General features: G+C 34.1%; 3 protein-coding genes across 4 annotated transcripts; 2 read left to right on the top strand and 1 right to left on the bottom strand.

Moving 5' to 3' along the window:
- Positions 1-560: 560 nt before the first annotated feature.
- LOC120118518 (inositol-tetrakisphosphate 1-kinase 3-like) lies at positions 561-17,178 on the top strand. 2 transcript variants are annotated; one of them, XM_039138547.1, is made up of 10 exons: positions 561-570; positions 13,664-13,748; positions 13,900-13,932; positions 14,559-14,679; positions 14,807-14,899; positions 15,145-15,264; positions 15,367-15,543; positions 15,809-15,864; positions 15,953-16,037; positions 17,022-17,178. In XM_039138547.1, the coding sequence occupies exons 3-10, from the start codon at positions 13,900-13,902 to the stop codon at positions 17,093-17,095; spliced, it is 759 nt and encodes a 252-aa protein (XP_038994478.1). In that variant the 5' UTR covers positions 561-570; positions 13,664-13,748; the 3' UTR covers positions 17,096-17,178. The 2 variants fall into 2 exon arrangements, with proteins under 2 accessions (XP_038994478.1, XP_038994479.1); XM_039138548.1 differs by lacking the exons at positions 15,809-15,864; positions 15,953-16,037; positions 17,022-17,178 and adding an exon at positions 15,652-15,746 and having other exon boundaries at positions 15,367-15,578.
- Positions 9,799-10,680, top strand: LOC120118300 (cilia- and flagella-associated protein 251-like). Its single transcript, XM_039138376.1, has one exon. The coding sequence runs from the start codon at positions 9,799-9,801 to the stop codon at positions 10,678-10,680; it is 882 nt and encodes a 293-aa protein (XP_038994307.1).
- Positions 17,179-18,191: 1,013 nt separating the features above from the next.
- Positions 18,192-20,077, bottom strand: LOC120118299 (1-aminocyclopropane-1-carboxylate synthase 3-like). Its single transcript, XM_039138375.1, has 4 exons — positions 19,937-20,077; positions 19,555-19,689; positions 19,287-19,447; positions 18,192-19,155 (listed from the first exon to the last, which is right to left on the bottom strand). Exons 1-4 carry the CDS (start codon positions 20,075-20,077, stop codon positions 18,192-18,194), a joined length of 1,401 nt encoding a protein of 466 aa, XP_038994306.1.
- Between the last annotated feature and the right edge of the window lie 7,331 nt (positions 20,078-27,408).

The raw sequence follows: 27,408 nt of genomic DNA, 5'->3' as shown, positions 1-27,408 counted from the left end.
ATAAAATCTTTGCAAGCATCTCCCGTTACCATTTTTTCTTCTCCAAACCTTTTCATGCACCGATTTTTTATTCTCTCTTTTTAATATAAACCACTGCTTAAGGAAACCGTAAGCTTGATTTCTACTCTGATCCCTTCATTTTCAAGCTATCTCTAGAAACTCATCTTCTGCAACGGCACTAAAAGTTATAAAGTTGATTTTAAGGTAGGTTTCTACAATTTCGTTGGATTTAAGATTTGCATGTTAAGCTGATGATCATATACTAAACGACAAAACCTATGAATGTTGTTTGATCGATATAACTGGTATGTATTTTTTTTCTGGTAAGTTTACCCAAAAATCACAAAAAAAAATTATTTACTGAAATAATACTTTTTTACCAATATTTACTGAAACAGCATCCTTCGAGACAAAGCGCTTTTTTTTTACAAAAACACCTTACGCATATATGGCTAAGGCGTGTTTTACCAAATGCGTCTTATGCTGATTTGGTAATATATGTGAAGGCACGTTTGTGTAGAACATGCCTTTACCCATGTATACCACTTCAATTTCAGGTTAGGGTTAAGCGATTTAGGGTTAGGATTCTTTAAATAATAAAATTGTTTTGAGTTAAAATATAACTACTAAGATATTTGATTTTTTATATTTTAGTTCCTAGTGTACACCATTTAATTTTTTTGCCTTAAATGAGTAATCTTGATATAAAATTGGAGTGATAGTAATGTAGATATTACAATTCAGAACAATATAAGTTTAGATATTTTAATTTATAACAATAATATATAAATTTAAGAGATTGTGAATATAAAATGTTAAAAGAATAAAATTAAATAAAAAATAAATAAAATCATTAATATTTATATGATAAAATACAAATAAATTATATAAAATAAAAGATTGAAAATAAAATAATATAAAATACAATACCAAAAATTAAAATAACATAAAATTTAATATATGAAAATACAATTAAGTAATAATGATACACGATTGAGAGATGACAAAAAGATAGACATTTCCCTTTGGTTTGAGTTTCAACAATGTCCACATCTTTTAGTTTTTTTGACGTCTTTCGAATATCTATATCATAATGAATTCGAATTGATTTTGAATGACCTGGTTCCCTTAATAAAATCGGATCTGGTACAATTGTAAGTAATTTCGAATCTCATTCGGATCTTTTTCATTACTTATGAGAGAAACTCAAATTCACCTTAAATACTTATGAAAGCTGATAGACGGGATCAACATAACTTTTGTAGTCCAAATGAGAATGGAATAAGTTGTTATGACATTGGTGCATGGATACTTTAGAGTTTAAAAAAATACACTCACACCACTTTTTTTTGTAGATTCACTCTGAAAAAGTTAGATTCAATTCATTCTAGAGGTCATGACATCTCCAACACATGAAATAATTAACGGGTACGAGAAAAATCTATTACCTACATCCATTTGATGTTACAACTTTCTATGTTATTAATCTTGGGTGATAAATATGGTCGTTTTGCATCTAATTAAGAGTTTGTCCATCGAGCTTGCAAAAAGCTTAACTAGACAAAAATATGTCGTTTTAACATTTTCGATAAAAATTACCGAAAACATTATTATTTTTACCTAAAACATTAATATTTTTAATATTTTTGATAAAATATCCAATAATAATAAAGCCGATAAAAAAATAATATTTTAAGTAATGTATTACCAAATCCGGTAAAACATAAATAATAATAAAATGATAGAAATAATAATATTTCTAATAATTTTTTTATCATTTTATTAAAAAATAATAATAAAACCATATATTTAATTGTATATTTTCCATACCGAAGACGGTGAGTCAACAAGTAGCATATATGAGTACTTGATAGAGATACTTTTAGGGTGACACGTTGAAGATTTCCTTGATTCCACTTCACCTCCCCTTGGTTTCTGTAAGGTTTGCATTCATCTATGGTTATCCTTTTCTTTCTTACTATTTAGCTTTGACAAATTGTTTTTTTTATTAGTTATGTTATTTTTTTTGGATTTTTTTTTGTTTTTGGATCTAATTTATTCAGTGATAATTTCGAGAGCAATATGAATGCATTCTACCAGAAAGTTTAGGACTTTGGGTTCCCAGCCATCGTATTCCCTGTATGCTCCCCAATATTCTTCACAAACGGGAAGGCAAATCGGGTTCAAGGAAACAAAGAAATCATGGGATGAAAGCTAACAGGAGACGGACAGATCTTCAAAATTGTGTTATAAATTTGACATGGGTTAACGTTTCCATCTTTGCTTTATCTTCTCATTTCTTGCTAAATTATTTCACAATTTAATATTGTGTTATAAGTTTGACATGGGTTCAAGTTCCCACCTTTACCTTATCCTCTCAATTCTTGTTAAGTTATTTCTCAGTTTAATGTTGTGTTATAAGTTTGACATGGGTTCATCACTCCTGTTGATGGTGGTAATAATGGAAACAGAGTTAAAAAAAAGTGGTCTTACCGGAGGAGACAATCACCAGAAAACCCAAATCAAGGTGACGACGGTGGTAAATCAGGAGGCAAACAAGAAAGTGTGATGGAGAGAGAGTAAAGAAAGTTGGGGAAAGATTGGGATACAGAGTGGAGAGAGAAAAGAATGGCGTTGGTATTGGGGAGGAGAATGGATGGGTATTTTCTGTATTTTATATAGTATTATTTTTAATTAATTTTTATTTATTACATAAAAAACTTATTGGTGATTTTTTCAATAAATCATCTTATCTATATTTATTTCTCTATCGGATATCCTTTCATCTTTATTTCTCGATCTAACACTTTTTGCAGAAAGGCGGACTTATGCACCGCCTTATCTTGATGTGGCGTCACACCTTCTGCCACGTAGGGTATGACGCGGTGCATGGGATGCGCCTTCCTGACAGACTGACACACGTCAGAATAGCGCGGTGCATGGGCTCGTCTTGTATAATTGTATCCGTACTTCTCGGTTTTAAAGCGTTTCCTCTCAGTTATAAATAACCCTCTACCCCATAAACTTTCACACAACAACCTCTCAACCGAAAACATTAAACAATAATCCTCTCAACCCGTAAATATCACCCGACAATCTTTTATATTTGAAAAAAATATTGTATCATTTGTTTTCAATTAATTTTTGTGGTTGTAAAATTGGAAAGCAGTAGCATACGTCGAAATATTTTTGTCGATACGATAATAATATAAAATTATATTATTTAAATTATTTACGTTTATGTGTAAAACTTTTATTGTGTTATATTTTAATTCATATTGTTTATTTAATTATGCTTGTTTCAGGGTTTTTTTTTGCAGACATAAGATTGTCTCACTTTCAAACTTTAAGAATGACGCAATTTAACTATTGTTTATTATGATGGAGAAATTCGGGAAGATGAAACCGGCATTATTTTCATATCAAATCATTATGTTAAAATATCCTTCAAGAGAAACATAACTCTTGAGGAGCTGATAACAAAGATTTCAATGAAGGTTCATGTTGGAAGTATAAGAAGAATGTCGTCGCTTCAGTACATATTTCTAACATCATTGTTTCCGTTAACTTATACAGTGTTCGAACTATCAACAATGCTGATGTTGAAATGATGGTTGATTCTCAAAATCATTATTCAGATGTCGATACGGAGATATATGCAAAGTTTATTGAAGTACGTGTATTTGGGGTCTGTCATTAAGCTCCCACTATGGGCTGACTGAACAAGCTGATCAAGTTGACATACCGACTACAGTAATATGTAATGATTTTAATGCCATAGTGGGAAATCCACATCATGGTGTCGTCCATCAACTTCAATGGGGAGACATTCATCAGCAACACTTTACGATCTGTACCGAGATGGGTTCATGAATAATCCGTATGGCAACATCGCGTCCAGTTCAAGGGGAAGGCATTCATCTACCAATTTCTTTGACCTTAATATGGAGATGCCCTCGATGCAACAATCTGTGCAGTTTCCATTTGACACGATGACTTCAAGCTCCAGGTGGAGGCATTCTACTGCGAGCTTTTTCGATCTCAATGTCGATATGCCTTATAGTTTAAGGGAAAGGCATGCAAGTAGTAAGTTCTTCGACCTAAATGTGGAGAGCATGAAGGAACCACCATCTCCACCAGAAGAACCGCTTCGTGAGCCAGTGCGAATGGTGCTGAGATGGACTATTTATTCACTCATAATCACCACAATTCAACTCCGATGATGATGATGTGGATAAGTTCCCATAAATGTCCCACAAACTGGACCTCCAACACACTGTATGAAGTTGAATATGGTGCAATGTACGGGCTAGAATTTGAGGATATACCTAATCCCGGTGACTATGGATTTTACTCATCAATAAATAATGGTGAGTTATCTTTAGGCATGGAGTTTTCAAGCAAAGAAGAAGCGATGGCTATAAAAAATTACAATATCCGTAATTCTGTTCAATCTAGAGTCGTCTGCTCTACGAAAAAAATATGTATGACGCTGTGTCTGACTTGAAAACGGATGCAGTTGGATGGTTCGTGTATCAAGGAGGAAGAGGAAAAACAATATATGAGAACTAACGGTATACAACGGTCCGCACACATGTTGTGCTAGAGGGATCAAATAAGATCATCCCAACTTGGACTCTAAAGTGATCTGTCAAGCCATCATGCCCATGGTAAAAGCAAGCTCCCATATAGTTATTGTTATGTTGATTTCAGCTATACAATCACAGTATGTGTATTCTGTCTCATACAAAAAACATGGAAGGCAAAGCAGAATCCCATTAAAAAACTTCACGGCGAATGAGATGCATCTTACAATGAACTTCTAAGTTGGTTTAGGGTGGTACAGAGGTTGAATCATGGGATAATTATGGACTTCGAAACCTGCCATACATACCATAATGATCGAGTTCTTCGTGATCGATGTCAATTCTACCCGGTTTTTTGGACTTACCCACAGTGCATTAATGTTGTCAAATACTGCAAGCATGTGGTCCAGATTGACGGACTTTCTTGTATGGAAAATACAAGCAAGTATTACTATTGACAATTGTCCAAGATGGTAATCGCAATATTCTTCTAGTTGATTTTGCCCTTTTGAAGGAGAAGATATATATTCTTGGGCTTTTTTCCTCCAAAACTTACGTTCACATGTTATCATGAGGAAAAAAACTATGTCATTGCAGATCGCGGAGCTGGGATCAAAGCAACAATGGAGTCTTTGGGTTCAATGTGGCAACACCCTTTGTCCAACATAGGTATTGTATCTGACACATTGATGCGAACTACCATGGAAGTTCAAGAAGAATGATGAACGCCAATTACTTGTGCACATGGGTAAGTGAAAATGCTGTAGTTTTTTTTCTTTCGATCATTTTCATTTTTAAAGAAACAAAGTTAGTAAGTTCTACATTTTATGCTCAGGTTACGAACTACTGCCTCAAACATTTGAATCTATGCTTCAAGATTTACGGGTGAAGAACGAGGAATGATATGATTACATCAGCCTCATCAATAAAAAAAGTGGACAAATGCATATGATGGTGGATATCGATATAGACACATGACGACCAACTTAGTTGAGGCAATCAATTCGACTTTAAAGGGTGCACTTCACTTACCTGTAGCAGTTTTGGTAAAAACTACATATTTTTTGTCTGGGGGCGCTTTTTGCAAAGCTCGGGGGACAAGCTCAAACATGGATGCAAGGCGGTCATGTCTATCACCCTATATTAGTTACAGATCTATAAAAAAATTACTGCATCAAATGGAATGTTTGTAACAAGCTTCTCTAGAACGCATGAATTGTTTCATGTCACAGAGTGTCGCGACCTCTTCAAGGGATTGAAGCTAACTCGTTAAGAGTGAATCTACGGGACAGATGGTGCGACTACGGGTTTTTTCAAGCTCTGAAGTATACATGCTCTCATGTGATAGCAGCTTGCTAGTATACCTGTCAAGACTATAATGTTTTGTAGATCTCGTATACCTACTATCAAAATGTTTAAGGTATATGAATTTGAGTTTCCCCATAGGTAATGAGAAAGACCCTAATGAGGTTCAGAATTATGTTCCGATTGTACCAGATCCGACTCGAATTTATTGTGATATGGATATTCGAGAAACATCTAGACAAGAAAAAATGTGGGCATTGTACAAACCCAGGAGACACTAGAAGAACATTTTCACTTCTTTTGTCATCAAGTTATCATTGATGAGGAACTGATGTAGTTGTTGTTTATCAAATAAAAGTTCAGACGAGTTTAATTCACATTTACTTAAAGTTAATGTCATTTGATAACCACTTATTAATTAAAAAAACAATACAAGAAAACGGATTCTACGTTAGCATTATATGTGATTATAATAAAAGAGATAATAAGTGATAAACTTAAAAAGTTATCGAACACAATTATTAAATTTTATCAAACTAATGGCAATTTGGTATTTGAATATAATTTTAAATACAACAAACTTTTAAAAGACAAATGTTTTTGATACATATTTACTACTATTATTATTATAAAAACAATTAAAAAGCACTAAATGATCATTACCGTTCGCTTGAATTAAGTAATAAACAAAATTAACAAAATAAATTAAGTTTTAAATGGTAAATAAAAAAAATTACAATAAAGAAAGTCCAATAAACAAGTAAATACAAATATAATAAAATATAAAAAACTATTGATATCTGCGATGCGAATATGTTCCGCAGGGCGTGGTTGTCTGTCTCGAGGAGGATTTCTTTGTATAACTAGTTCATACTCCTCACTGTCATCATCATCGTCGTCGTCGTCAGGAGCAGATACATTTTTGTTGATGAGGAACTGATGACGATGTAGCACCTCCATAGAATAAGGACCCTGAAGATGTATGACTGACTATCCTACCGCTCATAGAAAACTGGGAAAACTTAGAAAACACAGACATCGATAAGTGAGAAAACTGTACAGGAGGGGTCTATGCGGCGACCATCGATGATGAGGCTGCACTCGCCAGATAACCAAAATATGAACCCCAAGTCGGATATACAAACATAGAACCATAATATCCTCCAAGAGGGGTCATAAACTCTATAACGGTGGTGGATGTGACATCTGATAAGGAAAAAGCGACGACATCATCAGATATGACTACGGGTGTACGTCGTTATAGACGGTGGTTGTTGTGAAAGTTTCGGTGGTGCAGCCGACGATGAACCGGAAGCACCTGCTCTCCGTCAATGAGTCGAGGGACGATGGGGTTGTGACGGTGCATGTCTATGTCGACGTCGATAAATGCTCCGTCCTCGTGCATCATCAGAAAGTAGAAATGGTTTCCCGTTACTATTGAACCACTCATAATAACCATCTGCAACCGTCAAATGGTTAACATAAATGGGTTCTCTATTGGGAATGCACCGATGTCGATCCTCTCATATCATGACCCACTCATAATGCTTCACTAGCCAATCTATATAAGTCTTACCGCGTCGATCTGTATTATGCAACTGGTTCATATTTCGAGGTGCTTCCGGAATTGGTTGTACAAAACCAAATTGTCGGAGCACACGATCAGTGTGGTGCCACTCGACAATCGCATAACAGATCAGAGGGACCACCACCATCCAAACATCTAATGGGCCCCTTAACTCAGTGGGATACACATCCTCATATCATCATTACAATAAGGAGCCCATTCAAACTAAAACAAATATATATCATTCTTATCAAAATAATAATCTAATTATATAACTATAATGCAAAATAGATTTTCAAACACTTAAATACATACATTTGTGACAGCCTTCTGATCGATTAGTAGCCTGATTATTTCTAATTCATCAGGTAGATCCCGATGATTTTTCCTGTCAATAGACTACCTATTCAAGGAAATAATTTTTATTATACACTGGATAAAATGATTAATATACAAATCAGTTTTGTAATTACCTCAATAGTAGCGAGAATACAAATGAGTTCTTCACAACATGACATAAAAAGGGCAACCGATACCATGCCAAAGACTGCAATAGAATGAGACATCCGCCGATAGCATTTTTCCTGTAGTTAGTCGCTCGACACATCTCCCTATACAGAAAGCCAAAACTGTTGAGCCTGCCAGATGAAAATCGCTAAGATGCCACAACCACATACAGTGAACTTGGTTGCGCGATTTGTCTGTCATCAACAGCCCTCCTATCAGCTGCAGTATCCATGCTCGTGCATACTTTTTAACTTGATCCTCTTAGGTGTCCTCACTCAAATTTTGAAAATTTGCATCTAACCAATTTAACGGTATCCGACCACCGTTAAAATTTCGCGGACACCTCCTAGATATTCCTGGCACAAAGTATTCCAGTTACCATGCGCCATCCCTGAAATCACATCTCCATCCACCAGAAGCCTCAAGTGCATGGAAACATCCTCAAGCGTAATCGTGCACTCTCCGCAAGGAAGATGGAATGTGTGAGTCTTCGGCCTCCACCGCTCCATTAATGCAGAAATAAGGTTTGGTTCTATCCTACAATGGCCTTCATATCTAGCTATGTGACTGAATCCAACCTCGACTAAATACGACCAGACACGGATTGATATCGCTAACTTAAGGTTCTGGATAAAATGATCTAATATACGATCACTCTCCTAAAAATATTAATATTACAAAAATTAATTTATAAACTAATAATAAAAAATTAAATAAATAAATTATTACTAATAATTTAAATTAAATTAAAATATAAAAAAAGTTACTGTATCATCATAATGTCTAGATATATGATTTCCATCCAAACGAAGCAGACCACCTTCCTTTTTATAACTGTAAAAAAAATTAATTAAATAAAATATTAAAAATTTTAAATAATTAAATAAAATAAAAAACAAAACAAAATATTAAATATTAAATATAATAAAATATACCTTAAAGAGCTATGAGAGAATTTAAGAGTATTTGAGAGAAGTTGAGAGGATTTGGTGTGATGAAAATGATTGAGAATGAATGTATTTATAGGGTGTGATGGGGGTGTGAACGGGGGATGGGGGCCGGATTTAAGGCGAAGGCGCGACCCATGCATTGCACCATTCTGACGCGTGTCAGAATGTCAGGAAGGCGCGCCCCATGAACCGCGCCTTACCTAGCGTGTCGCCATGTCAACATAAGGCGTGGTGCATGGGTCGAGCCTTCTGCCACGTGACGCCACATCAGTGCAAGGCGCGATGCATGGGCCGCGTCTTTCTGCAAAGGGTGTTAAATCGGGAAATAAAGATGGAAGGGTGTTTGACAGGGAAATAAAGATGGATATGGTGATTTATTAAGAAATTCGCCCAACTTAAAATGAAACGATGATGTGGCACCTTTTGATTCGTCACTGATTTTTTTAATAAAGTTAATGTTTTGGGTAAATGGAGTAATCTTTTAAATTTCATGAATAAATATTTTTAAAAATACCTTAAGAGATAATTTGGTATAAATAATATAATTTAAGGGATAATAGGGACATTTAAGCTTAAAATAAAATATGAGGTACTCAATTAGGCTAAATAATTTTGACGCCCACGGTATTGAGAAAAAATAAAAGAAAATGATCTCTCTGAAAGCACCTTTAAAATCCAAATAAAAAAAAGTGGCAATTCCGTAATAAATGATAAATACGATGTTATTTTGTCGGCAGCAAAAAGGAGTTTGAAAGCAACTATAAGTGTCATGAACTCGGTCTTTTCCTCTCTGAGAAGTAAATGAAATTTAAATCGTCCTTCCATCTGATTTCTCTTTGTTTCTGATTTCTTTTTTAAATATCTCTACTTTTTCTGTTGTTCAATGGAGTCGGAGAAAATCATTGGGAAGAAAAAGTTGCCTTCTATTCCATCAAATTTTGTAACGCTCCTTCAACTGCAAGAACGATGGAATAAAGAGAGAGAACAAAAACAGAAGGGAAAGGAAGAGGAAGAGGAAGAGGAAGCAGAGCTTCAACAGCGAGAGGAAAGGGAAACAATTGTTGAAGAGCGAGTTGATGACGAAGTTCCTGGAAGAGCAGGCCGTAAAAAAGGGCGTTTTCCTCGATTAAATCAGGATCATGGGAAGCGTGTTGCGGAAGGGAAACCCAGTGATGAGATAATCGCCGCGGCTAAGGATTCCTACACTGAGAAGAAAGGCGAGGAATTGAAGAAAAAGAAGAAGAAAAAGAGCTGGCGAAACAAGAAAAGGAACGGGATAGGAGAGAAAGCTAGGACAGCTAACGAAGGGGAGGAAGAGAAGGGACGTGCTGGTAACGCGCTGCTGCCTACGAGTGCGGAGATTAACGAAAGGGAGGAGGAACTGCTCGGAGATGAAGCTCACGCTTCGAAGCTGGCGAGTGCTGAGAAAGAAAATGTTTACACGAGAAAGCAGCCACGACCTAGTATCATTCCAAGAACCCATGGCCCTAAGGCGGAGATTGGACGGAAGTTTCAGGCAATGTCGACGGACGGCGAGGTTACAACAGGGGTCCACGCGCCGAAGCTGGTGAGTGTTGAGGAAGAGAACGTTGAGGCAAGAATGGAATCACAACCGATTTTCATTCTGAAAAACCCTGGCCGTACGGAGGAGATTGGACGGAAATTTCAGGCGATGTCAATGAACGGTGAGACCAGAACAAGGTATGATCGTAAATACGGAAGGCAAAACGTTGATTTCAACCACCGTCGGGCAATCTGGGGCTGAATAGGACATGTTACGGAGAATTTGGTAGTCGTAGAGGGCTGAATCAGGGTAATGAAGGGTTGGTTTGGGTTAAGAAAGGGGAAGTTAAAGATCAAAAAGTCGGTGGAATTCAAAGCTCGAGTTGTTCATCAAAGAAGGAAGTAGATTGATGGGATTTGAATCATTTTGTCGTTCCTGATGAATTGCAAGGTTCTTTTGCTTCTATTTTCAAGATGAAACCATGATATTTTAGTATATTTTGCCGAGCATTTTGTGTTTTGAAAACTCCCTACCCGTTTCTTCATCTCTAATGGAATGCAAGGTTCTTACATGCATTTGCATTTGCTTTTATTTTCATGATGAAACTGTTACAATTTGGTAGTGGAAGCATTTTGCCATCAAGTTAATGCTGTGAAGTAGATGATCGAGAAATTATGACATTGTACAAACAATGCAATGATCTGGTAATGTTTGGCTTTCAGCTGATTTTGTGAATCTTTTGAGAGAGAGCCTTTTCCTTGGCACATCTTTTAGGTGATTGAATGGAGTCTAAAACGAGGGATCAATAGAAGCCGTTGTTGAATGATTTAGGAGATGATAGTTTGAGCTTTGAACAGTCGTATTATTTCCGCAATGCCTTGCATTTGTATTTTCTGGGCACATCAGGTTTGCTTTTGAGTTTTGGGATTGGCTATAATGCATTGTCCCGTTTCTTTTTCATGCGCGCGCACACACACACACATATCACTACATATAAAAGAAATCACGCCCTGCCTATAATGGGAATAGGTTCCTGATGCAATGATTTGATACCAACCTTGCTCCTCCTTTCAACAATAACAACATCGTTGTCTTCGAATTCGCAATGCTTGTCTTCATCAATTCTACCCATATTCTTTGGCAACCCACTCGATCTCATCCTCGATTGTTTCGGCGGAAACATATCCATTTCGCTCCCACGACTGGAGCTTGGAACAAATGCAGCCCTGATAAGCTCCCTTAGAACAGCTTCTTCCTTGACGTTAGATGAATATGTTGTCGATGATCTTTAACTAAAGCTCCTCGGCAACCCATGGTATTTCCCCGGGAAGTAACCGGAGCATTCCCCGTAGTCGATGCGCGAAGCACAATTGGTCAAAAATCGAATATAAGCATCCCTTGCTTTGCGCAATGCTCTGAAAGGAGCTTTCAAGCACCGGACAAGCTTGTTACGAGATTTTGGACTATGCCCTTGCTTTTCATCCTGAATGTTAAAGATTGAAGTTCTGGAGATTTGATGGCTGTTTAATGGGAAATGATAACATCAGCAAAATGGGGTTTTGGTCTAAACATGATTAATCTTGAAGAAGATTTAGGGTTTTATGGAGGTCATTAGGAAGGTTTTTGAAGTAAACAAATTATTATTATTTTCTTCTCCAATAAATAGGAAGGTGTCGTCTGTTCTACATAAAACGATCAATAGGAAGGAGATGGCGTTGGCTTTGAACAAACGAAAACATTTGGGATAAGTACAGATATGTAGAGGCCGTCTCGTTTTTAGAAACGTAACACATTTTACAATTATTGTAACTGTAATTTCCTTTTATACGATCAGCTGTATTCTTCTTCTTTTTTTCTTTTTCTTTTATGTAATTTATAGTAAAATACGTTAATACGGTTCGTTTTTGTTTATCAAGTTATCTATGTTGGAGATTAATTAGATTCAGGAAGTTTACACTGACACTGAACATAAAATAAAAAACCAATAAACATTAATTCTCAACAAAATGAATAGATGCTAAATTCAACTAGCAATATTATGGATAAAACTTGAGCTATGCCTCGATATCATTGAGAAAAATGAACTTCCATCCTTGAAGATGAGCACGGACAGCAATATCTACGTCCTCAACTGTTGTCCTCTCAAGCCATCCACCGGAATCCTCCAAAGACTTAATCCTCCAAACGCGGCAGTCCCATTAAACCCGAAGAAACTAATCAAAACGCCGCTCGCTTGTTGCTCAACCTCAAAGTGAAATGACAAGTTAATGTTTTGCAATCTTGTTAGCAAATTCTCATCCTTATTCATAAACGACCACCTTGCTTGAACTAATCCTACATCCTCATTACCCTGTAAGAATGTAACCAAAATAAATCACTTCGACTAATCATGAAACATTCTAAGATGTTAATGAATTCACTAAATTGCATTCAACTCAAAGCAGAAGCAGTTAATTTAGCAGACCTTAAAATGGGGGATGGTTTGTTTGAGGAAATCAGTGGTCGGCTGGAAATCAGCATAAAAAATGGCAACAGATTCGTAGTCTTTAACATAACTACAACTCATGGCTGGGCTTAAGATTACCAGTTTTGTAACCATGTCGAATTTGTTGATGTTGATACACGATGTTGGCACCTTGTTGTTGCCATTTATGCACTTCCTCTTCAATTAGCAGCTGAGTTATTGGATCATCAGAATCATCCGAAACTTGAATCAAAATTTTCAACTTAGGCCACTCCAATTTGCACATTGCAGCAATGGAGTGTTGGTAAACCTGCAATATGTGTATTCAAAATCAAATTCAAACCATAAACAAAGCAATGGGTTCTTTTTAAATGATAAAAGAGTTGGTCTTTGTCTTGGTGTTTACCTCTTTTTTGTTACACATAGGGATCTGAACGAGAACCATTGGGAAGAATCCATTTTCAAGAGCAGCAACAGTGTCTTCTTTGGGAATTGGTGATCACAGTATATACTAATTTCAGTTGTATTATTCGGAATGGATGTCTGAAGATATGTACAAAGTTAAAGCGTTTCTGCAAGCGGATATTTTGATTTGGTAATATTATGAGGAATATTGAATTTGCTGCTACTTTTACTGAAGTCTATGCTTTTAAGATAAACTTTGAATTACCTCCATGGCTCTAAAGTTCAAGTCTAATTTTAAAATGGGTTCTTTTGTGATATTGATTTGTTCCTTCTTTCCTTTTTCTCTTGCAACTGTGTAAAATGTTGGAAATGGTGCAGGAATAAGGGGATATCATTTCTTCCAATTGATCTTAGTAGACCTCTTTCGGACCAAGGTCCTTTTGATATTGTGTTGCACAAGGTAACTGAATGTATTTCTTAATACGTTTAACTGCCTTTTCTTAAATTTCATGATGAAATGAGAAAAAAAACAAAACAAATGGAAGGGTGCAAACAAGAACCTCTTCATGCGTGGCCTTACATTAATATGAACCATTTTATTCCTGATGCAGATGACAGGAAGAGAGTGGCGCCAGATTCTCGAGGTTGGTCCAAATCCTAGACCCTATAATTTTTGTTTTCTTTTGAGACTGATGGTGTTTTGGAATGATAGTATGACCTATGAATCCAGTTTGTTCGATACATGTATATGTATATATATTATATTCCTTTTGATGAGTGTAGGTATTGGTAATAACTAATTAGTTCTTCCTGTGCTATAGATTTTCTCTTTTGAGCTTTTAGTTGTAATAAACTTTACCTTGGTGAGCTTGTATTGATATTGTTTTGGTCCTTTGGAAATGGTTTCGTGAGTTTTATGTTGCTTAATGTTTGGAGACAGGTGCACCTTTTCTTTTTCCTGGTATGTTTATCTCCTGACCTGCTGCTTGCTTTCTTTAAGTAGCTTGTAGCCTGTATGAGCTATTTCCAAGGTTTCAATAGTTCATTTTAGGCATGAATCAAGGTGGATGCCATTCGTATGTTGCAACCAGAGGTTGATTTGTTAATCACAGGGTTAGGTATGAATTTATGAAGTATTTGACTTTGGACATAATTGGCATTAGGTATATTAAAAGTTATTTAATAGAAGTTTCCGTTTTAAGGGCTATTTTTTGCTAATACGGAAATGAATTGAATCGAATCCGTCTTACTCTCTGAGCTATAACTGCAGGAGTACAGACAAACACATCAGAACGTCCTAGTTCTTGACCCTCCGGAGGCTACTAAACATTTACAAAATCGCCAATCAATGTTACAGTGTGTCGCCGATATGAATTTATCTGAATTTTATGGTAACTATTATTTTGTTGACATTAGAACCGAGCAGGAGTTGGATTTTTTTCTTCCCCTCTTTTTTATGAAGATCTCAAAATGAACTCCCTAGCCGATCAGAATTAATGTTGAAATTTTACCATGCAGGAAAAGTTGGTGTTCCAAGGCAATTAGTCGTTAAAAGAGATGCATCATCCATTCCTGATTTTGTAGCCGAAGCTGGGTTGAGATTGCCCCTTGGTATGCCCAATTTTTAGTGTGTTGTTTTAGCGTTCTATAGGGTCCGTTTAAGTTATTCATAGTTTAATAATCTATTTGATGTCACCTGTTCGTTATGATTGAGATCTGCATTGGGAACAAAATTGTAGAGATGCTTTGTTTAGATCCTGTTCCCAAACCATGCGATTAGTTCTCAGGTTCCAGATGTGCTCCTATTTTTCATGGCAATTCTTTCTTATCAGACTTGCATTTCCCGTCTGTTTCAGTTGCTAAACCATTGGTTAATGATGGAAGTGCAAAATCACATGAACTATCACTTGCTTATGATCGATATTCTCTCCAGAAACTTGAACCTCCACTTGTTCTGCAGGAGTTTGTTAACCACGGTATGTGACTACAACATTTTGTATTAACTTAAGAGCTATACAGTTTCCAACTTTAAGCAGCAATGCTTAAATGCTGTAATGTTTTCTGTTTAATGTCCATAGGATGTGTTCTCTTCAAGGTTTTTATTGTTGGAGAAGCCATTAAAGTGGTTAGGCGTTTCTCTTTACCAAATGTAACTAAACAAGACCTCTCGAACGATGTTGGTGTTTATAGATTGCCGCGGGTTTCTCGTGCTGCCGCTTCTGCAGATGATGCAGATTTGGACCCTAGTGTGGCTGATTTGATGTCCCATCTAAGAATACCCTTTCTCCTTTGCTTCTTTCATGATTTTTCATGCATGTTCTTCAAACATGAATGTTCTATCACGTAACTGAATTCAGAATTTATTTGAAGGCATTTTCATGGTTGGCTCGAACCTCAGTTTATTGAGGTTTTCTTGTTAATTTTATCCAAGACCCTGCTTTGGACCCTGTTGCAATGTGAAACAGTGTGCAATGCCTTTAGCTTCTTTGTCAAACATTTATGTTTTTCCTTCCATTGCAGAACTTCCTCCCCTGCCCTTACTTGAAAGACTGGCCAAAGAACTTCGTCAAAAACTGGTATTTTTTTTTCTTCTGAATTTGACTATTAAATGTCTGTTCTTTGCATCATACTTATCTCTAAACAACTTTGTGTTGTTAAATGCAGGGTCTTCGGTTATTTAACCTAGATATTATCCGGGAGCATGGAACCAGGGATCATTATAAGGTCACTGACATCAATTACTTTCCTGGCAAGTCATACTTGTATTCTATAAGACATCATAGTGCCAGTTTTCTACCTGGTTTGAAGTCCATATTTCTCTTTACCCGAAGAATTTGGGTCTGCCATCCCCTTCATGATTTCCTTTACCTCTAAGGGTGCGTTTGGTTCACGGAATGTAAGATTACCAGTGGGAATGTAAGATTACTAAGGAATAGGATTACTGGAAATGTTTATTTTGTGTTTGGTTGGCTTAGCAGGAATGTAAGAATACTGTGTTTGGTTAAAGGAATAAAAGATTATTGGAATGTATATTTGATCAAATTGTCTTTATTATATATTTGTTTTTTAACAAGTTGGAAAATATTTATATATTTTCTTTAAAAAATTTAAATTCATAAAATTTATATAATTTTTTTACAAAATTAAAAATATAAAAGGTTTAATGAAAGGGTAAAATTTTATTTTAACCCTGAACTTCATACAAAATTTTAATTATAGATTTTTTTTGTAAATCTAAAATAGTTTAAGGATAATTTTGTAATTTAACATTCATAGAATTTTTATTATTCAATGACAAAAGAAGTATATTTTTGAAAGAAAAAAAAATTAAGGGCATTTTAATCCAAAACATCGGTAATCAAACAATATCTAAGGAAAAAGAGGTAATGACATTCCCGGTAATATACTCCAAAAAATCCACTATTGGTAATCTTACATTACCGGAAATGAGATTCCCGGACTAACCAAACGGGGGAATGTGAATTCCATTCTCATGAGAATCCCACATTCATGAGAATCCCACATTTCCCCGTCCAAACACTCCCTAAAGCTAAAAGTCCTTCCCTTTAGGGTGGTCACCCTAAAAAAACAAGAACAGTGTGTTGCGAGGCGTGAACCGGGAGAGAAGAGATTATAGATTTCATAATTGGGGTTTTGAATAGCATGAACTTTTTCATATTGATAAAAATAATTGCAAAAAATGGTGAGTTGCTTTACCAAATGTTTATTGCAGGGTATGGGAAAATGCCTGGGTATGAACAGATGTTTACAGACTTCATCTTGAGCCTTATGCAGCAGAATCGATAAAAGAAAAGGGAAAATGGGGGGAAAAAAAGAATGCTCAGCCTTTTGTTACTTGAATGGTGCTCCATTGACGGATAAGAGTATATGTCGGATACAGGTATATTTAATTTTTTCCAAGTTTTTCATATAATTGGAAGGTCTTCTCGTGTCAACATATTCATATATGTGTCAGCCAATCGACGCCAAAAGGGATTTTGAAGAGTTGGAGCAAACATGGTGGTAGTAATATTCCGAATGGGGATATGTTAAAAGATGACGAACTTGAAGACAGATATCAGATGATGTTAAACAGCCAGCCAATGGTGGTGGTCGTCATTCCTTGTTTAAACCATGGTTGATCACTCGGCATTTGGTGTAAAAGATCCAACTTCTTTGTCTTGTATTAGTAGATGAAGCGCCTCGATTTATTATTAAAATATCATTGAATTATAGCAAGGGAGAATGAATTATCAACATTGGACTTAAACTTAAATGCATATAGAATATTGTCATTTGATAGTTTGTTTGTAAAATTCCACATTTTAATAGAGAATGTTAGGTGGCAACAATAATTTTCATAAATAAAATTGTACAATGAAATATAAGATAGGACGAGACAATAAAAGCTTATTCACATAGATTAGAATCCATTGTGCGTTGATAATAAAAGAAAATATTATTTTCTTTAAACTTCTTGATCATATAAATTACGTCAAAAATTTCTAATAAGGCATATATTTTAATCACTCAAAATTACTAATAAAAAAAGTGTATAAAAAGTATTCTAATAACGTATAAACTTATTCAATTACTTTACATAGATGATATTTAAAAAAAAATCAAATTATTATAATAACATATAACATAAATGTATAATTAATAATTAAAATTTAATTAAAATTGATATTTATTATTAAATAAACTAATTATATAAAATGAAATTAGAAAATAAAAATGAGATGGATAAATATTAATATTAGGTGGGTTGTTATGTTGTAAGGGCCGGGAAAGGAGGCAGGCCCCAAAAGAGCTGTTACATTCTGTCCTAGAAAGGAAGTTTAACTATTACTCGTTGACATATTATAAAAAATAAGAAGAAATCAAACTATGATAATGACACCTACTGGCGCTCTTGTTCTTCACGATGATCTGCTGATGATAGTTTACGAACCCAGTTGGTGAGTAGTGTCTGAGTGAAGCCACCCATATTTTGCTGGTAATTAAACCTCGAATGTTGAACGAAATCCTTGATTCGTCGCAAGGCCACTTCAAGTGTGGATTGGTTCATGTTCGCAAAGCAAACTCGGAACCACCCCGGTTCATTGCAATGGAAAGATGAACCGGGGGAGATATTCAGCCTGACTTGGCATAAAATCTTGTTCCAGAGATGGGTTTCGGCTTGGAATGTGTTGGAAGATAACAGATGTCTCATATCAACCCAGCAGAACAAGCCGGCGTTGCTTTTCAAGCAACTGATACCCGATCTTTTAAGCCCTGAAACCAGCATCTCTTTCCTTCTCTTAAGCCTCTTTTGACTTTCCTTGATGTATTTGCTCGTGAATTTCTTGTTGGCAAGCATGTAGGAGAGCAGGTACTGAGTCTGCGACGAAACGAGTCCGAAACTCGACATCTTGGTGGCCGCGGCCACGACGGTTTGATTGTTTGAATAAATCACGCCGACACGAAATCCTGGTAAACCTAGATCTTTGGAGAGGCTGTAAACGATGTGAATGCGGCTCAAAACATCGGTGTTTCTTTTAAGGTTACTGTCCATTGCGGCTTCTAAGATGCTAATGAAACATGGAGAATCGAACACCGTGCCTGAGAACACTTCGTCGCTTATGAGGTGAATGTTTTTTTCGATGGCGAAAGTAATGAGGTTCTCGAGTTCATTTTTAGTCATTGTCGTCCCTAGTGGATTCGAAGGATTCGTTATTAAAACGCCTTTAACATTGAGGTTCAGTTTTTGAGCTCTTTCGAAAGCTTCTTCAAGTGCAAACATGGAGATTCTGAATCCATTTGAGCTGGAGCAATGTATTGGAACAATTTCTACCCCCGTCCTCCATCTTAGATCCCTGTCAAACCTACAACCATGTATATGGGGGGAAATTAATCAATCTATAACACTGAATTCACACACCATCTTTTCTTAAAGTATTTGAGTTCAATATTCGAGTACCATTGGAGTATAAACTTTATATGATTTCCAGCTTACCCAGGGTAGTATGGTGTGGGAAGAAGGATGGCTTCCCCAGGATCCGCCAGGCAAAAGATTAAAGTCTCGTTGGCTGAAGTTGCACCAGCAGAAAGCACAAGGTTCTTGGGATCAAATTTAACCTTGTTTCCTCTAATTTTTGCCATGTATTCCACCAGTTCCTATACAAGTAAAACCACCATATCAAATCAAACATGCATACAAATATAATGTAGGGGTTTTTCTCGTCATAGAAAGGTTAAAAATGAAGGGATTAATGATTATTTACATTTTTGAAAGCAGGCATTCCATGATAGTCTTGGAAGAGTACAAGATCCCTGAATACAGACTCTCCATCCTTATTCTTCAGCCCCATGACATCGGGGTTTATTCGTAGCCATGATTCCACGAGATCGAAAGAGAGCTGGAGAGAAAATACACATTTCCATTTAGTCTATACATTCTTTTTTCAAACAAAAAATTCATAAAATAGTAAAGATACTATTGGTCCAGTTAGCAACGAGGTTTAAACAGTTAAACTTCATACTAAAAATGATTCCATAAATGTATGAAAAAAGAAAAAAGCTGTCCTCGTGTTTTAAAAGGATGTTTCAACTGATTTTAGGGTAAGAATCTGGAATGCAAAAGTTAAAAAGGAAATTCTAGCTCACCTGATTCTCGGCAAGCCCCATTTGAATGATCCCTGCTGGATTTCGGACTGCATCAAATGGGTTCCTCTCATAAACTTGCCACCCCAGAAAGTAAGAGGAAACCTGTCCATGAGAATTGCTGCTAGCTCTACTAGACAACATCTTTCTGGGTTTTTGACTGAAAGAGAGAGGTTGATGTTTAGTTCTAAAGCCTTTCAAGGAAGTGAAGGATAAGGGAAGAGATGATGGGGAATTTATAGGGGAGAAACACAAGCTCCACGATCCACGATATGATTTTTTTTCTTTCCTTTTGGTTTGTATATTTGACGGTGCGTTTAATTTATTCTTTTGACCAGAGAGTGGTGGTGTTGTTGGGGTAGTGTACTCCTGGTTTATTCCCCCCCCCCCCTTTTTCTCATCATTTTGGTGGGTTTTCGTAACTCAATTTGCACTCTAATCCATTTTTATGTTAAAATCCATTATTTGTATTGCTTTTCTTTCTTCAATGCAACAAACTTACACTATATATATAAGAAGGAAAATAGACAATTTAAACACTAATTACTTGTGATTATTGATTACATCAATGATTATATATATATATATATATATATATATATATATTGTTCTGATTTAAATTTTTATTTTTAATTAATATTTAAGAATAAATAAAAATAAATTTATTAAGTAGTTTCAGTAATAAAATAGAATGTTATTTTTTTCTTCTAGAGAATCAATATTAGAGTACCTATGCATATAGTATGTATATATATTATAATTAAATTTTAAAAAATCTGAGTAATTGGTATTTTATAATTATTTAAAATTATTTATAGAAAAGATTAATAACCCTTTCATTAATCTTAAATTAGATGATTTAAACCCTAAAAGAAGATAGTATCGTACCGACATTCATAGGTCATAAACTCATATGATGTATATATTATAACATCAAGTTGAAAGAGGAGAACATGAAGCTCGTGTTAAATGAGAGACTCGTTGACTTGAAGATCAAGTATTGGGTTCCATTTAAACTACCGGTGGAAGCCACTTATTTCTGCTGTACGTCATCAAATTGCATGTTATTAATTATTCATTTCCGTTAACAAATTAAACAAAAACGAGTCCAAAGAATATAATCCAACTAATCTCCACGAATATTCTACCAATCATCCTATATCTTCTCTCTTAAAACACAAATCCTCACTAAACTTGACTTCACTCGAATCATTCCGTATATCCTTTTCCCTTTAAATTCGTTCATGAATCTGATAAACTTTATCAATTTGACACTAAAATCTTTTCCAGTCATATATCTCTTGAACTTAATAAATTTGATCAAATTACATCCTAATTTTTGAAAAATAACATAAAATAACATCTAAAATTAATAATACCCTTTTAATATTCTATCAATGTGAGACGCTAAAAGATGATTTAAACTTCATTTTCAGAAATGATGTGCTATGCTTTTAAAGTATTGATGAGAGTATAAACAAGTCAAGAAATTGATGGGAAGAAAGAATTTACAAAGAGTTACAATCAGAGGATCAAATTGTAAAAAATACAAAGTTTAATGTAACACCCCCAACTCGTATCCGACCCGGATACGAGTCCGAAGTGTCACATTGTCTTTTCAAACATTTTATTCATATAAAATAGTGAGTAATTTAAAAACTTTTATAACATTGAACTTATTCAAAACGTTTACAAAACTATTCAGAGCTTATACACAATATATATTCTTTTGATTACATGCCAACTAAAACTTTATTTATTAAAATACGTATTATTCACCTCTTTTCTGATCTGACATTTGGTAAGGAGAACTGACCGGTCTTGCTCCATATTGCTCTTTACTCTTCTCGAAACCTACGTGTGAAACAATCACACGCTAAGTCGTTGACTTAGTGAGGCATATAAACATATAATAAAAACCATAGAACATTTCATATAACAAAACACATACCTGTACAAATACTATCATTATCATTAACATATCTATCATATAATATCATACATTTTTCCAATCAATACCCATTTCATCCGATGAATATGTATTCTAAATATTTGATCATGACATTTCAATATGCATGTATCTATTACATGATAACATATATAATCATATCATGCACATACGAAACTTACCTTCTTGTACCACTTTCACTTTAAAGTTTGTATTTCAATTGCCCATGTATATTATTGAGAATAGAGGTATGTGAGTACATTGAGGTTGTGCACTAATGCTGTCACCACAGCTCGTATAATTGCACCGAAGTGCCACGTAGAATTGCACCGTAGTGCCATATAATAATGTCCATAAGGACCCCATATTATTCCTTAAGAATCATATACATATACTAGGGATCAAGTATGTGTCTTACAAGACTTCACACATGTTCCACAGAATATATATATATATCCCGAAGGACCGCGTAGAACCCTCGACTCTTGGCATACCAACTATACCTATAGCTCTCATATCATATACTATGGGCATTATTCTTATGTTTCATATCACTTGTTCCTTTTCTTCTGTCACATACTATATGTATGTGTGAACGTACATCTCATATCATATAACCTTTATCTCAAGTGCATGTAATCACGTATATCATTTCATATGGATTATATCATTTCTCATTTTTCATGTAAACACACATGTCATATCTTATTCACATATGTTCATATATACATCATATATCACATAGAATAACATATAAACTTATACAAGTATTCATGTACATACTTTCATATAGTTCGTATATCAATGCCCTATAACTTATCTCACATTATTTATATCCTAGTTTCATATATTTACTTAATTCAATTTCACATAACTTGTTACCTATATATTCTTATAACTTATCATCACATAACTCTCATAACATCTTCCTATAGCTTCATAGATCTTTACTATGACTTATATATTATATGTTCATTTAATCACTTCTGTCAATGTCTCCTAATTTATATATTATTTTCATATTGTCCTATAGGTCAATGTTATTTAACTTGTCTCACTTTTCATTTCATCTCATAAGTTGGTTATACTAATTCTCATATATTTAACTCGTGTAATTTATATCTTGTTATTATATCTTCAACTAGACCTATATCCACATGTTCATAATCTCATAACTTATATTCTTTTTCATATAATCACATATGTCTATGTCGTTTAACTTATCATTTATATCAATATCATCTATTTTATATCATTTTCTCTTGCTATCACATAAGTCCTTGCTATTTTTACATAGTTCGTGATCCTATAGTCAATTATAATAGCATATGCTTATCTTATCTAATATCATATAGTTCTTTAACTTATGTCCTATATCACATATTTATATTATAAACTTATATAATCACATATACTATTTAAACCCGTTCACCTAACTTATCACACTAACATATATTCATTCAATTCATGTAACATATGCAATACATATAATATATATACCCATTTTCATGCACTCATGCAAACATAAGAATCACAATTCAAATAACATTTTTAGGAGTCCCTTCTTACCATAGTGACTCCATCACTGGCTCATCGCAAGCCAATGTTTATTTGATACATAAGTACAATTTAAATTGCACTCACCTGGGCCTCGTTGTTTGAATCAATCCTAATCCTTAGTTTGTTCCGGAACAAGCTTTCATTCTATATCTACATAATAATACATTAATACTTATCAGTATACTGATTGATATATTCGAAACTATCACTCCTTAGTCTCAAAGAAAAGCCAATTTCATCTTTTAATGAAGGTATGCATCGATGCACTACACCATGCATCGATGCATAAATCCTATTCGATGTTTGTATTTAATGGGGATGCATCGATGCACTCCTTATGCATCGATGCATAAATCCTATTCGATGTTTTCTATTTAAATTCATGCATCGATGCACTGCATGTGCATCGATGCACCTTAAACAATTTCTGGTATTTATCATCGATGCATCGGTGCACAATGAATGTGCATCGATGCACATTGCCCAGAACTGACATTTTAGCACGTAAATCATCAACTCTTCCCTTAATTCTTCTATTTTAAGCCCCTATTTTGACATTAAACTCAATTACCATTACTTGAACCAACTTATATACATGTAAATCATCTTTAACCTCAAAATCCTATCTTCTTTATGAGATTCAAGAATCATACCAAATTTTCTATATGTTCTAAATCCAATTCTATCACTCCAAATCTCTTAATTTAACCATTGACAAGTTAAATTTAACTTCCAATTTAAGAAATGAACTCTACATCAAGTTTCACTTTTCTACTTCCTTTCTTTAATTCTTCATCTACTCCTCATCTTATGGTTTTAAGATAATCTAAGCTTTCCTTAAGCTTAGTTATTATCTAAGGATCAATAAGCAACCTTAAATTCATCAAGAATTTGATCCACAAGAAAACTCACCTTTAGCTTGGCTCTCCTACGTATGAAGAAGAAGAAAGGAGAAGAGAACTCTGGATGTTTCTCATTTCTCACGTTTATATTACCTTTAAAAGAAAGATAAAAATCTTTCTGATCAAATGACCATTTAACCCTTAACTTCTTTTAATAATTACAAAATAACCTTCATCATATATATTCAATAATAATTGAACTATTTCATTCTTATACTTTAGTCACCAGATTCTAAAACTTTACAATTTGGTCACTAACCCGGTATTGCAGATGTTACATTTAATGACTAAATTGTAAAATGTGAAAATTTGTTAGCAAAAGAAGAATTGAAATTACATATGTATTCTATAGTGGTAGAGGAGCTTATGGTTTAAATTTGATCAAAATGGATTCAAAACAAAGAATTGAATAAATAAGGAAATTAAGAAAAGTTGAAGGACCATTATATATATATATAATTAACGACGTATGATCATTATGGTTACTTGTAGATTAGCAGACTGAATGTAGGGGTGAATATTCGATCGAGTTTAGTTGATTCAAGAAATTCAAGATAGTCGAGTTGATGAGTCATATTTCAATTGAAATGTTTTTTTTATAACTATATACGATAGATACAGGGGCGGAGCTCCCTTGGGCCCAAATGGGCCCCAACCCCTGTAAAATTATTTTATGTTCGATAGGTTTTGATCTAATAGTATTTTTAGTTCATGTAAAAATAAGTATTCAAATTAAGAAATATAAGAATTTATTATATATTTAATCAAGTAGGATCGAATTAAAGAATGATAATTTAATACCAACAATCGGTTGGTCTAGCAGGTTGAGGCACTAGATCCCTTAAGCAAGGTTAGGGGTTTGAATCTTGTCGACTGCAAAAGGAGCAAACTGGTTTGGAAGGGTCGCCCTCGCCTCTGCGATACTCGATCCGAATTAGTCGATCAATAGATCGAAAACCGGTGGTTATACAAAACAATAATGATAATCCAATATTCTCAATTTTTTGGTCTAATAACAATTTATGTCATGATAAATTTAATTATTAGACATATTAGACATTTTCTTCTGAATTGTAAGTTTAAATAATTAATAAGTCATTGCATTCTTCTTTAAAAGTTTAATAATTTAGCCCCTATCTATATCTAATCCTGGCTCTGTCCCTGGATATACATTCATATTTTCCATATGTAATATGCATATATCATGTAGAGTTGAAGAACTCAATTAGAACTTGAAAATTAATATATTAATTAATAAAAATTTAGAGTTATTCGAGTTTTATTTTATAACTCAATTTGAATTTGAATTTTTTTAATCGAATTTATAAAATTTCAAGTTGAATAAAATCAAATAGAAATTTTTGGGATTGAGTCCAATAAAAACATTTAGTTTATAGCATCGAGTCGAGTTTTGTTAATTCTTAATTAAGTGGATACAATTAGTTGATAAGAAATTTAACTCTCATAGACTGTGACAATGTATAGACCTGTCAAAGATCATACGCAAAGAAATCGTAGCTTTTCTAGAAGTATTAGGTGTTTGAGGGGTTTTTTTTTCAGAAATGATTTTTTTTCATTTCTGAAGTCTCAATTATGTTAGAAATTTTTCTGAAACTTTGAGTTGTGTCAATGAAATAATGTTAATGATATACATAAGAAATTAGATAAAGGTACAATAAAAATAAATATTTATTAATCTTATATATATGATCGTGCCATTATTATCAAAGAGATGGGTGACTTAGCCATTTCCACCCTATTGAGGTGGCAACGGATATAGAATGAGTATTTTTTAAAAGAGGATTTTCGAATTTAAATTTGTTCAAGCATTAAACTTTAAATATTTAATATAAAAATAAGTGTTTAAATTATGTTTAAAAAATATTTTAGTATTTAAAGAATTTTTCGTTAAAAATATGTGTTTAACGTTTTTCCGTTACACTTTTAAGTATTCGACTATTAACTGTAGTTAAAAAACTACACTAAATGACACATGTTATGTTTTGATAAATTTAAAAAAATATTTAAAAATATTATAAAAATAAAAATATTTTTTTATTAAAAAAACACATGTGTTCTCCCCCTCCCCTGCAACCAACTGTCAGGGCTAAAGATTGACTGTTAATGCCAGAAATTTGGATTTAGAACCAAAATCCTTTAATGCCACCTCCAACAATTTTCACAGTAAGCATTTAATTTATTAAAATCCTCAATAAAAAAAAACTAAAAACCCTAAAACGAAAATTTTCATTTACAATTTTTTAGATGTTCTATCGGTTGTAAAATATGGGACCTAAAACGAAAACTTTCATTTACAACTTTTTAGATATTCTATCGGTTGTAAAATATGGGAGTTTTGGTTGTGGATGTTGGCCCGTCACACGTCGTTAGGTATTCGGTTGATTGACAACGTTGATGGCGGTTAGCAGTGGCAAAGGGACTAAAATTAAAATTTTAAATTTTTTGCATTTTTTTAAGTTTTGAAAAACTTTTTAGGTTTTTTTTAAAATATTTTTTATTTTAAATAAAAATTCTCAAAATTATCATAACGTTATACATGTCACTTAACGAATTTTTTAATTTCAATTAATGTTTGACCATCTAAATTGATAACAGAAAAAACTTTAGAGGTATATTTTTAGTGAAAAATCTTTAAAACACCAAAATATTTTTAGAGTCATGCAGACACTTATTGTATAGTAAGCCCATTTTAAAACTGAAATAAAGTTATGTTAGTATTGCAGAGAAAAGAGGGTGTAAAAACACGTGATTATTGTCGGATAAAACCAGGTGGCAGAATGTGGATATGGGGCGGCCGTGGTCCATAGATCATCTTATTCTCTTCCTTTTTAATAGTAAAATAGAAGTAAAAACTTAGGAATTGTGAATTCGGACCAGGACACCATCTTAATCTGATCATGTCGGCCATCTTCTTTGACCCTCCCCCTTCCCTCAAATTAAAAATATTGATATATGCATATATCAGGTTAATTATGGAGGAAGCATAATTTACCTGAATGATATATATTCGATGCCATAATTCTCTTGTTGTTAGTATCCAACCG

The sequence above is a fragment of the Hibiscus syriacus genome, unplaced genomic scaffold (genome assembly GCF_006381635.1).
Source record: "Hibiscus syriacus cultivar Baekdansim isolate YM2019G1 unplaced genomic scaffold, ASM638163v2 tig00110328_pilon, whole genome shotgun sequence".
Classification (NCBI taxonomy): Eukaryota; Viridiplantae; Streptophyta; class Magnoliopsida; order Malvales; family Malvaceae; genus Hibiscus; species Hibiscus syriacus.
The sequence above is the reverse complement of the archived record's forward strand: the minus strand, read 5'-3'. Positions and strand labels throughout refer to the sequence as shown.